We start from the raw sequence: 13359 nt of genomic DNA, 5'->3' as shown, positions 1-13359 counted from the left end.
TAAATTAATTAAATCAAAGTGAGGTGAGAAGAACCGTACCTGTTAGTTCAAGTAGCTAATGTTAGCATTTAACCACTCAAGGCATCACCACATAAAACAATGTTGAAGTGTTCAATTCTGAGCGCTTACGTCTTCTAACCACATCTTTTCCTGTGACCTCCTGAGCTCTCTTAGGCTCCTCGGGGTCGTTGGTGGACGTCCTGCCTGAACGACCATTGATTGATTTAATATAGTAATGATGGCTAGGAATGATTACACTTATTATTTAAAGACTGTATGTTATATTAGTGGTTAAAAATGTTGGTTGAAATAACATATTTTGGTCATTGCATGTCACAAACAGTGTCAATTTAAATGTTTCTGCATGTCAGGTGGTCAGGGGAATCTAAACGCTGATTGGTTTTCCTGACAGCGTCGGGCAGATTTGTGGCTGAAACATTCAAATGTTTGATCCTTAAATGACTTTTATGAGGATATCTAAATATCCTGTTTTTATAGGATTTGCAAACCTGGAAGAAAATCAGCACGACATCATGACAGCATTTCCGCTTCCCTCCCCTGAGCGTGACGTCAGAGAAAAATGTCGGCCATGTGAATATGGTGAATTCTCATGAGTGGGTTAAACTCTCCTCAAGCCCCCAGCGAAGACAGTTTTCATCTTTTCTCTGTAACTAATCCAGGAGAGAGAGAGAGAGAGAGAGAGAGAGAGAAAAACAATCGTACCGAACAATGCTGCAAATAAGTTTTTACGTTCCAGCCGAAAAACAATAACGAGATTAGAGTTCACAGGGAGGCTCAGTGATAGCTTTGAAGTTATTAAAGGGCGATTCCATGGAGCTGTTGAGTCCAAAAGACTGGGACACCTGAAACCATGCAAGAGGGCTTAGATTGAGATAGTGGATAAAAATCACAGTCGCATGTTAATAGATGTTTTTACCTGTATTGCTTGGTTAAGAGAGAATTGTAATACTGTTTGCTGCCAACGTCAGGCAAGAGAATACGTGAGGCATCATGGACGGACTGAAAACTCAACTGTATCATGCATTGATGACTTATGCAATGGAGATACTGGTGTTTAATCTAGCGTGACTCATCTGTGGGGCCTGAGCAATGGGTGTCAGCGTTGACAGAGTGGGAGTTTAGCCACAGGAGATACAAATAACCACGGGGGGGGCGTGGGGGGGGGGGGAGCCAATCAGTGTGATCAACAGAGACCTGACCTCTTCTCTCGGGGAGGAGCAGAAGTGAGGCGTTGTGAAAGTTCCTTCAGCTCGGATTTGATGCTCAGATGTCCAGACAGGTCCCCCCCCACCACCACCACACACCAGATGAGACCATCAGGGTCAACAACTCCCAGGACATCAGAGGTGTGAAAATCAGCTATGTACAGTGCATGAAAGGCAGGTAGTCAAAGTCAAACCTGAAGGCAGCCTCTGTTTGGCCTCCCTTCTTTTTGTTTTTGTTTACAGGCGTTCAGCATTTTAGGCATTCTTCTTTGGATCTTAAAAGGTGTGTAAATGTGTACAACAGCAAGTCCACGTGGTGTCTGTCTTTTGTTTTTTTATTTCTCAAGAGTTGAAGAATATCAGGCAAGTTGGCAAGTCTTCCCAGGCGTGAGGATGTCGTGAATGGAATGATGAAAGCAAAATTAAATCACGATTCGATCAGTTTTGTCTGATCTTTTTTTTTTTTTTTTTTTTTTTTTTGGTGAAGAAGGATTTGAAATGATACGAGTCCATGCAGCCACTCGGATAACTTCTGAGCGGAATGGACGCCAAAATGAATAATACAGTCCTGTTCCTCTTGCTTCTTCTTCTTCCTTTTGGCTTGACGAGTGACAAACCCAGAGGACAGTCTGTAATACTGTTTTCTCCTCGGGGAGCTGCAGGTCAAAAAAGTCCCGACACCAACCCCGTGAGAGGTCAACGTGTCTCCCTTCCCCTGCGTCCGTCTGTTTGTCTGTTTATTACTTTTACACGCAGTCAGTGTGCAAATGTTGACATGGAGGTCCGGGTTCTGCCCCTCCAGTTGAGCCCTGTGGTGGCCCCCGCCTCGGCGCTGCTCTCTGCCGGCTCGTCCCGTTTGCGCAGCTTTGTGCTGAGCTGGATGATGCACTGGTCCCAGTCCTCCGGTAGCAGCAGCATGAGGAAACCCAGGCAGATGATGCACACGGCGATGAGGCGCACCGTGTTGAAGTTAATTTCACATGTGTAGAGGTCCACCACTGCAAGATGATGACAGTTACTATCAGAGTGAAAACATTAAGCATTGCTTCAAATTCATCTCTCCACCAGATGTTCTCAAACTCTCCCTCACTTCTTCATCTATACACCTGTTCTATTCCAATCCTCCAGATCATCTACCTCCACGGGAGTAGTCTCAGTGAGATCACCAATTTATCTCTGATGAAGCATTTAGAAGCTCATTGATGATGGTCACCATTTTGGAAAATGCTATCTCTCACTAACTTAGGATCATAGACAGACAAAGAGGTGGATTTGGGGTGGGCCTGAAGTCTCCTGGCAACATGCCAACCTGTCAGTAAACTCAGCCACGCCCCCCAATAATGCAAATGTATGCAAAACTCTTATCTCCATATCTCTAAAATTGAAAAAAAAAATTAAACCGTAGAGTTTCAATAGGACAAATGTGCTATTGGCATCAAATCCATTTTTGGAACCAGGCTGTAAACATGTTTATTTCTCCTCTAAAAGTGGACATAATTATATGGGACCTAATGAGGATTCCTTGGCTTTGCAGCCAGATTCAAGTGGACACTCGAGGAACTGCAGAACTTGATGTCCTGACTCATCAAACCCTACTTCATACCTGACCTTTTACAGCATTTTATTGCAGTTTTTATCCTTATTTCCTTCTTCCATTGAAGTTTTTTTTTTTTACTCTTTTGTCCTTTTGAGTTTTTGTACTGGAAGCCTGGTTCTTCCTACCTGCCTGGATACCACTTCTTGCCTATAAGCTGTTAAGTGCACCAGCCTGCCTGTAAACATCTGCATTCTTGTCTGCAAAACTTTCCCTCATAGTATTTGTCAATATTGTATTAATATCCATAGAAATCAGGATTCATTTGAACAATAAATAAAAAAGTAAATCAACATGATCAATACTTGTTTTTCCACTTTGCTTCATTAAACATGAAGCCATAAAATCTTAAATGCTGACTGGATCTAAAAGTCCTTCAATTCAATTAATTTATGTCCGGAAGAAAGCCGAGAGACTTACTGGCATTCACTGGGACACTTAAGACGATGCCAAGGGAGATTAATGTTGGGTATGTTATGGCGATGCCAAAGTTCACCAAGACGTTGAAAGCTGTGGAAAGATGCATAAAGAAGCAAGATATTCATGGGTTACATGATCAGTACTGTGTCATGTTTATGCAACATATTGAATCACATTTTGTCTTTCACATACCAAAAAGCAGGCCAGCAACGCCACAGAGGTAGGCCCACGGGATGTCTGCAGGCGAGCCGATGTACTCGACGCGTGTGAAGTACAGGATGACCGGCACAAAGCTGACAAAAACAAAGTTTGCGCTTCCGACGATGCTGAGAAAGAGTGCGGCCTCTCCGAACTTGGCACTGCCCAGGACCATCTTGAAGAGCACCTGAGGACAAACAGGGAGGAGGGCGGTGAATGCACCAGAAAAGGAATCTGCCCCCTCATGGAGCAGAGAGGGATAATGCAGAGGCTGCACCATGCCAAGCACCTGTCATGTCTTTGGCACAGGGTCGCTGCTGTCGGTTTATCACATTAGGCAGTACAGACAGCAGGCCAGAACCCCCGTCAAAATGAGGCCACCCGTCCCGTGACCTCCTTGATCAGGACATCACAGCCTGAGGGCGGCAACCGAATGCTCTCGTATCACACGTTCTGTCAGCTACCATGTCATAATCTGCTCCTGTCTAACGCTACCAGGTTATATAATTAGACAGGAGCTAGAGACGAGTTTAAAGGGAAAACACACAGAGTCACAATTTAAAAAGCAATCTAAATTCATTACCTGCAATAGTGTTTAGAAATCTGTGAGGGTAAAAAGGTCACACCTTCATAAAGACTGATATGAAGCATGATTTAAACCCTGATCAAACAACTCCAAAATGGTTAAAAAAAAGAAAGGTGAATATCTTCTGCTGTTCAATTATTCCTACATCGTTTATTTTCAGAGTTGGTCTTAATCTGAAAGCCTGAGAGCCACTGCTTCTGTCTCTGCACACATACTCTAAGAAATAGTGCGAGTTGGGAAACTTTGGTCGCCACAATAATTTTATTCTCACTGCCGGAGGGCCGAGTTGTTACAGATTGTAGGATACTCTCAATTAGACAATTAGAACTACTTAAAATTTAACAAAAGGAACAAATATATAGCTTTCATCAGATTTATTATCCCAACATTTATATTTTTATACCCAAATATTAATAATAAATGAATAATGAATGGCCAAAACACAGAATTAAAGCCAATTAAAGCCTCTTTTTCAGTACAGTGAACAGAATCTTTCCTGGTTATTTAAGTCCATATTTCTTACATTCACTGTTTTTGAATGTATTGCTTCATAACAGAGATTAACAGAAACACTTACTGCAACAATGGCATCTACTACATTTTTGCAAAAAACAAAACATGTACCAGTTATTCAAGATTAAAGAAACATTTCTATTTTTCATATTCTCATAGATTTGGTCTTTGTACATGTTCTATTGATAAACAGATTATTTCATGTTTTCAAGTTATTGATGCATGAAATTGACTTGCAGGCCGCATTAAGTGAGAAGGGGGGCCGCATGGTGGCCCCCGGGCCCCCAGTTGCACACCCCTGGTTTACACCTTCGACTGCAGAATATTGTCATTTTCAACAGAGAAACTTTTCACAGTCATGAATCGCTTACATGCTAAAAGTGTCTGGAGACTGACTCAGTAACATTTTAAAGTTTAGTTTAAAGCATATGCGTATGTGTGAGCTGAGCCCCTGCTCTGCAGCATAGGAAAACCTGTAGCTAAGCCACATGGGAAGCAAATCTGGAAATCATTATTCATGCACTTCAGAGTTTTTGATACGTTACATATAAATGTGAAATATTTCTGTGTACATTACTCTAACTGATAACGAGTGTGTGATGTGATATGTTCTTCTTTGTGCTGGCGTCTTTAGGAAGCTTCACACATGATCAACGTTGGGATGTTATTTTGACATTTTCATGTATGTGTGATGAGTACAGGGGGTCAGAGGTTCTTCAATCAGAGGGTATTCATTCTTTAAATGATAAGACTACTCTCATGTGTTGTCCAACTTCAACTCAAGAGAGGAGTGGATAAAAGTAATAAAGTTCTTAAAGTGTTTCAAATTGCAAAATAATACCTTGTAAAGTGCTGACATTGAAGCCGAGGCCACGACCAACGTAATGCCGATGACGGAGTGGCTGTGGAATCCATCAGCGTAGGTCATCATTACAATGCCTGCTATGGCCAAGATAGCAGCTACGATCTGCAGAGAGAGAGAGAGAGAGAGAGCGATCAGCGGATGACGGATGGACGACATGCTGCTCGCAGTGAGGTGATAAAGACGCTCGAGCCTTCACCGCTGTGGGGGGACACAGCAGGCCCACATGGCCTACACTTGCAGAAATCACAAGCCTAACAGGACGCGGCTTGTAACGATATAATTAATCTGTAGGTTTTTTGTTTTACAGGCAGCAGCAGGTATTTTAAGGCAAACACTATCATGTAGACATCAAACATTCATGTGCTTCCAACACAGGACAGGCAGCCTTCTGCAGCGTTGGTGTCTTTGTCTGACATTGATTATTGTCGCTACGCCGTCATGTTTACAAACTAAACCCCCCTCCCTTCCTTTAGTCCACCAACCCCCATCCCGTACTCCCACTCCCTGTCTTTTACACAGCTTCAAAACAGCACCAAGCCATCTCTTTCATCATCCCACCAGCCATGGAGAATCAGAGCCAGCGTCTTTCATCTGTGGGACAGTTCAGATATTTTCAATGGGGATATTTTCAGAGTATTTGTATTCAGCACTTGTCCTGTTTGGTGAAGCCAGCCAGAGTAAAACATACATGGAATCTAAAGTATGTACTACAGTGGAGAGGCTTAAGAGAAAAACTTAATTTAAGGACCGACCAAAAACGTTGAGTACAAGTTACATTTCTGTATATTTCCACAGCTTCAACTTGACGTCAGACAGCCCTGACCTTTGACACTTTTTATCATTCCTGTCGCAAGCAGTGCACAGTATCAGACCAGCTGTTTGGTCAGACTTTTATAGTAGACACTAGAAATATAATAAAATATGAAATAACAATTGAAATGCAATGCAAAAAAAAAAGATACTTTTTATGAACCTGAGTACACACGGATAACTTTTTCAGATGAGAAAGGAAAGAAGAGACGCAGAGGGCTTTTACCTTGATCTGGATAAGACTGCTATAGAAGAACAGGTAAGGTAAAGGAGAGAGAGAGAGGGAGGTGGGGATGACTTGCACCAAACGTTGTCAGAATCCAGACCGTAACCTGCAACCACTGGGTCAAGGACTGTGGCCTCTGTACGTGGGGCATCTGCTCTACCAACTCAACGCCCAATTTTTTTTTTTTTTTGTTTCGGTCCAATTATATTTTCTTGAAGTTATTTTTTGTGGCCAGTTTGCCTTTATTACATAAGACAGCTGAAGAGAGTTGGGAGGTGAGAGTGCGGGGGATGACATGCAGCAAAAGGGCAGAGATCGGATTCAAACCCACGGCTGCTGCAACGAGGAATCTGACCTTTGTACACGAGTGACATGCGACCTAACCGACGCCAAGTGGTCCAATGTTTTTAAAAAAAAAAAGGCTAACGTACATATTGGTACAAACCACATCCAGAGCATTACAAAACTCAGCTACCTCGTGTGTACTTCAGCCAGCTCCTCCAAGCAGAGCCTGTGCTGACCCGAACTCTACTGTCGGCAATAAACCACAGACAGTGGAGCCAGCCTCAGGTGGACACTAGAGAAACTGTAGAATTTATCTCTTCCAGATTTGCTTCATTTTTAAAAACCTGCAGGTTGCAGCTTGTAATAACCGACACCTCATGCAACCCCACTTTACAACCTCCAAACTATCCCTTTAACACTTCTGCAGCACATGTCTTAGTTTGATCTTAAAGTGCATGTGAACATTGTTGTGTGCTGGGCTGATAACTAGCGACAGGGCACAGTCCAGCCGAGTGGATTAGTGCTGCATTAAAGGAGGTGTCAGGAAGATAAATGAGCTGCGTGTTTTTGCTCGGACAAAGCCCTCCCCCGGGCGCCTTTAGCAAAAACGACTCTTTCTGCACTGCAGGCAGCCCCGTCAGTCACACACACACACCTTCCATTTGTGCGAAGGGCTGTTTGCTTACAAGGTCAGCGACCCGGCATGTGTCCCGTGTTTTTGTTTTCTCGAGATGGGTTCTTGCACGACGACGGAAAAGGATCATGCCACCTGCAAACAGAGTGGCTTATGTGATTACAGTGTTATTACTGCAGTATGTCGATGTGGATTAGGCCGTATCTAACTCCCTTTATGACTGATAAATCCATCCACAAATCCCACATAAACCAACACTTGTCTGTTTATTTATAAGCATCCAACCTGGTGGTTTCCGGTGCTGCTGTTGCCACCAAACTAAGCCTCTAAATGGCCGTATTTTCATGCACACAATGTCCCCAAAACATTGCTTTTTAACCAGAATGATTTAGCATTCCCATCCCCATCTCTCTCTCTCTCTGCTCCTTTACTTTCATGATAAACTCATGCAGAGATCCCCTGCATTGCTGCAGACATACAAACACTGCAATCCTTCCCACCGAAAGAGAAAGAGAGAAGATGGGGGTGGAAAGACAGAGAGAGAGAGAGAGAGAGAGAGAGAGAGAGAGAGAGAGAGTAATAGAGAGAGAAGACATTTTACAGTATTTGTCTCTTTCTGAGGCCTTTCACAGCAGATAATGGGGGTTGGGGAGTCGGGGCATGCACGAGGGAGTAGATGAGATGGTTGGGAGTGTGTGACGGAAACAAAAAAAAAAAGGGGGGAAATTCATTCTGCAGGAGTGCAGGACGGGCTGCAGATATGAAGGCTTCTGAAGAGAGCAGCGGGAGGAGAGCAGGAGATACACACCCCGCTAAATCCCCTCACTCCCTCTGCTGCTTTTTTTTATCCTCGTGCAGAAAGAATCAGTTACAAACATGGCAACACACACACACACACACACACACCAGGGTGCAGACACACACCAGGAGGTACATTTGAATGACACAGTGATCACTGGTGGGAAATCACGCTGTCACACAGGTAAACCCACTCCAACGCGCTGTGTGCAGCTCACACCTTCAAATGGAAAGTCAGTCAGAGCAACAAAACACATATTATCTGCACTCCTTTGGGTGGTTTATACTCTTAATCCTTCACCTTCATGTGTGAACATGACACAATAAAAGGGACTCTCCACAGTAAGGTTGTCAAAATGTTTGACTTCTTTGCGATGCTATCACTCATTAAAACAAAGATTTAAAAACAAAATGCAGATCTTCACTCGTACTTTTTTACCAAGAGTACTTTTTTTCAAGAGAAAGCAAAATTGCAACTATATGCAATGCAATGTTTAAGTTTGTTTTAGTGCAATTTAAACAGTGTGCAGGTGTTTTCCTGGTATCTTACCAGATATTCATATTATATGATTTATACTAGTACCACCAACAACCCTTCTCCCTACCCCTTTGCAATACATGCTGCAATACAATTGAGCCGGTCGTGCCTATATTGCTATTTTTGCTGATGGTGTTGTTACTTCTTGGAGTATCTTGAAATGTCTAATATCCCTAGAATCTCTAAAACCTATATGCAGGTTAGGAAAGGGGGGCTTTGACGGATAAAGAGAAGACCCCGGGTGGGGTTGCACACAGCCTCAATTGGTTCTTTCCACCAAAGCAAAGAGAGTCTTTATTAAAAGCTTCAGGTCAAGTGAAGGTTATCTTGTCATCTCAAGCTGCACTGCCTTTAAGGGGTCGTGACATACTGGTGGGTCAGTTGAAAGTGAAGCAAAAATATCCAAAGTGATACGTTGATCAATAGGAGAAAGAAGCAGGAGGAACAGACCTCTTCTTTGAGATATTCTAGACTTTATTACCCCGTTCTTTAACTTTGGCTTGGTCCTTTTGACAATGTGACACTTTTAGAGCTCTAATGCTAGCTAATTAAATCCCTCCCAACGGTATCGACGAATGAGGAGAGCTGTAGTCAAGACCACACTAACCGAGACCAGAGTGCTCCGAGACCGAGACAAGACCAAGACCATAAAGATCACTGGAAAAACATCATCTTGTGTGCAGCACCTATGTCACCGGGGGATAAAAATCTAATTATGAATACACTGAAATGATTTGTTCTTTTAGAAAGAGGCGGGTTCCCTGTAAGGACACAGTAAGGACGTGGAATTTTAGCCTATCAGTGGTGGTCTTGATTTAAAATCCGGACACGACTGGGTGAAAATGCTTTCGATTCCGAGACTTATTTCTTATTTCGACTACTAACACTAAGATATAAAATTAAAAAAAACGTTCTGGCAGTAAAAAGCAGGGCTGGTTGACATCATATTCTTTAAATTACCTTTAAGGCACAACATGGGCTGGGCCCTTCTTATATTTCTGAGCTTTTAACCCCTTATGAACCAATACGCAGTCTGAGATCCTCTGGCAGAGACCTACTGGCTGTTCCGAAGTCCAGGCTAAAAACTAAAGGGGACGGGGCCTTCTGCTGTCAGAACCCCCAGAGTTTGGAAAACAGCCTGCCAGAGGAGATCAGACTTGCAGATTCAGTCCCTTGTTGTACTCAAGACATTCTTTTATAAAAATGCTTTTACTCTGTGATTTCGGTAATTGTCCTTATTTTTATTTTATTAGTCTGATTTTGTTGTCTGCTTGTTTACTCTCTGCCTGTTGCCTTAATTGTCTCTCTGCTTTTATTTTCTGTTGTCAAGCACTTTGTTACATGTATAGAAAAGTGCTATACAAATAAAGTATTATTATTATTATTATTATCACACCAACAGAATCTTTCCAGCGATGTAGCACCAGTGTCAACACAGAACAGTTCACACATGCAGCTCACTTTCAGGTCACAACAGTTTTGTGTACATAAGTGTGAAAACACCAAGAGACTTCATGTTTTTAAGGTAAAGAGGATGATCGAATGAAAATTAAATTCTCAATGTAGTCTTCAGAAACCTGAACCGTCTGTTCTTAATGGACACAAAGTGTTGCAAACTGTCATTCATTGAAATATGGTATTTTTTTTCTATAAAGCCAAAGCATTAAAAACTATCTATCCATCCATTATCCATACTGCGTTTTCTCTTTCGGGGTCGACGGGTGCTGGGACCGATCCCAGCTGTCATTGGGTGAGAGGCGGGGTTACACCCTGGACTGTTCGCTAGCCAATCACAGGGCTGACATGTAGAGACAGACAACAAGCAACAACCAATCACACTCACAGGCAATTTAGAGTCACCAATTAACCTAACAGCATGTCTTTGGACTGTGGGAGGAAGCTGAAGTACCCGCATGCACGGGGAGAACATGCAAAACCCACACAGAGAGGTTCCTGACCTACAGGGATTTGAACCAGACCCTCCTTGCTGTGAGGTAACAGCTCTAACCGATGCACCACTGTGCAGTGTGTCGGTTATTTTGTTGGATATTAAAGGTAACGGTTGCCACAGATGTGTAGCCTGGAGCACAAATCTTTCATTTGACCCAGCTTTTCTGTGACTAAAAACTGCAGCAGCAACATTTTTCTCTCAGGAAAAAGAAGAAAAAAAAAAAAAAGACTAGACAAAAAAACACACGCACACACGGGCAGCTGAACTCACCCTGACCCCCATGAAGCGGTCTCTGAGTACAATCCAGGACAGCAGGAAGACGAAGGCCTTGTTACAACAGAAGAGCGCCGACACGTCTGTTGTGTTGATCTTCCTGAGGGCCTGCAGGTACAGGTAGTTGGTGAGGATCCACAGGAGGCCAAAGGGCGCCACCTTGGTGAAAAACACCTTGGGCGTCAGCCCGTCGTCCCCGAAAAACCTACAGCACTCCCTGAGCAGAGACAAAATGCAGAGCACGGCGTTAGAATATTAAAAACATGTTGGACAAGTAAATTAAAAACTGATGGGTATCATTATGGTGTGGGAGTTTTTTAAATCAATGTTTATGAATATAAATAGCTTCTGCTGAAATAATAATACCACAGAGACCAGAGGTTTTAATCAGTGATCAGTAATGAGTGTGTAAAGTAATTCCCATTGTAACAGTCACATCTAAATGATTATTGCATTGCAGTGCGAGTGGGACCGACTCCACTCTGCTGGAGAATAAGTAAATGTTTACAGATAAAAATCAGATCTGTCACGAGGTACTAAAAGTTGGAGATAGAGTGAGATGAATCTGAGCTGTTTGCAGCCATGACACTAAACTATTGATCTCTTCCTCGGGCGTTTTTTTCATGATCTGTCTTTGCCAATTCCTGCTCGACAGTGTGAGCTTAAATGAGGGCAGATACAATATGTTTATAAAAACATCCCACCAATCAAAAGACATAAAAAATATGGAGCTTTTTTTATCCCTTTTTTTTAAAGCTTCTCAGCGTTACTTGACAAAACTGAGTGTTCTTTTTCCTGGATATGAAGGTCCATATGTCCTACATGCTGGAGGCCGAAACATTTGAATGATTTATGAATACAGTTGGGACACACACAAATAACTGTTTCCAGTACGTATGCCTGTGTTAAATGTCATGATGACTCAGCATATAATCAGTCACAGGGTACATGAACTGCCTTCTTATTTATGTTGCTTACTGATTCCTGAAACTTCAAGTAGCTCCAACGTTTAGTCATGTGGATGTTACATTTTTTTCCTTAAAATGCCTTTAAAGATGTTTCTCCCTTATCTCCGTATTGGCCACAGTGTCACCTTAAACTAGACTTTTTTTTTTTTACCCAAGAAGTTAAGGACGCAGAGGATTAAGGATTATCTGACCAGTGAATGCACATGCCTTGTTGCAGAACAAATCATGATAAAACATTCAATCAATCATCAAAACAAAAAAAAAAAATGAAGTTGGTCTGGTAGCTGCAGAGGTGCCAGGTCACTTCCTGTGTACCCAACCCCTATCAGCTCCCTGTGTAGTAGAGTGTAGCAGCTCCACTCTGACATCCCTCCATCTTGTGCATGTCCACAGGTCCTGATGGTGCATGTGTGTATTTCAGGCCTATGTGTGTGAGAAGCATGACAGAGTGTAAACCAGAAATTCCCTCAGGGATTAATAGAGTGTGTAATCACCACGAGCGACGGGGAAGGGGTGATCATGTTTATATCCTGCGACCACCGCACGACCGCACGCTCTGGTTGGATCTCTGTGCACGTAATAAAACTGCATCATCTTATATTCTCCGCTCTTTTTTTAATGCAGGATATAAAGTCAAAAAATTCTCATCACAGACCGACTCTGTTGCTTTATGCGTCCCAATCTGTGTCGTCTTTTTACGCCATGATGGGAAATTTTCATTGGCAGCCTGCCTGAAAATTTCAAGAGTGCACGTGTGAAATCAGATCATAGAAATGTATTAAGTAGAATAAAGGTTGGATAAATATTTAACAATGTGTCAGCTCGGTCTTACTGGATACCTGGAGTCAAAATTGGGACATTTTATTATATAATATCATAAGGGATGAAACTGCAATGCTAGCATTCCCCACCATCATTGAAGCTGAGGCATAAAGCATATGTGATTTTTATTTGAAGTCTGGTCCTTGTGACTGTCAGGAGGAGTTTTTAAGTACACAAAGAAGAAGCTGTGGGGTTTTGAATATTTGAAATGGAAAAAAAAAAGCTGCAGAAACTCGAGACTTATTGGCCTGACAGTCGATGTTTCACACTCTTTGTAATGTGAGAAAGGAACCAAACGGTGACATCATGTATCAGTATCAAAACACTCCAGACTTATAGATCCTGTCCCCTCACGTTACAGTGTTTTGATATGTTCAGGGGTCGAAATACAACATCATTGCACTTCAACAGCCTCTGTTTACGTTGCTCTGGAGTTTTACACTGAAACCATCCGGCCCCTGTGGAAAGCAATGAAGCAGCAGCAGAAAACGAGGATTGGCAGGTAGCACAGTTATCGGAGTGACGGCCGAATGAAGAGGAACAAGCTTTGTTATAAACGTGCTGAGTCTGCACTAAAAAAACACACTTTTCACAACCTGCTTTCATAAACACAAAGCTGCATTCAGTGACAGCTGCATTTACGTCTTTCATC

The 13359-nt window shown here is 42.6% G+C and overlaps 1 protein-coding gene across 2 annotated transcripts in view; it reads right to left on the bottom strand.

The window, feature by feature from the left end:
* Positions 1-1012: 1012 nt before the first annotated feature.
* slc35f3b (solute carrier family 35 member F3b) overlaps positions 1013-13359 on the bottom strand; it is an 81899-nt gene continuing 69552 nt past the window's right edge. For both annotated transcript variants that reach the window (XM_061039561.1, XM_061039562.1), the window contains 5 exons: positions 10915-11134; positions 5379-5504; positions 3433-3625; positions 3241-3330; positions 1013-2224 (listed from right to left, as the gene is read on the bottom strand). In XM_061039561.1, the coding sequence (XP_060895544.1) occupies positions 1983-2224; positions 3241-3330; positions 3433-3625; positions 5379-5504; positions 10915-11134 (871 nt within the window). In that variant the 3' untranslated portion in view covers positions 1013-1982. The remainder of the gene's footprint in view (positions 2225-3240; positions 3331-3432; positions 3626-5378; positions 5505-10914; positions 11135-13359) is intronic.

Source organism: Labrus mixtus, chromosome 6 (assembly GCF_963584025.1).
Source record: "Labrus mixtus chromosome 6, fLabMix1.1, whole genome shotgun sequence".
Classification (NCBI taxonomy): Eukaryota; Metazoa; Chordata; class Actinopteri; order Labriformes; family Labridae; genus Labrus; species Labrus mixtus.
This window is presented reverse-complemented; position numbering and strand designations above follow the sequence as displayed.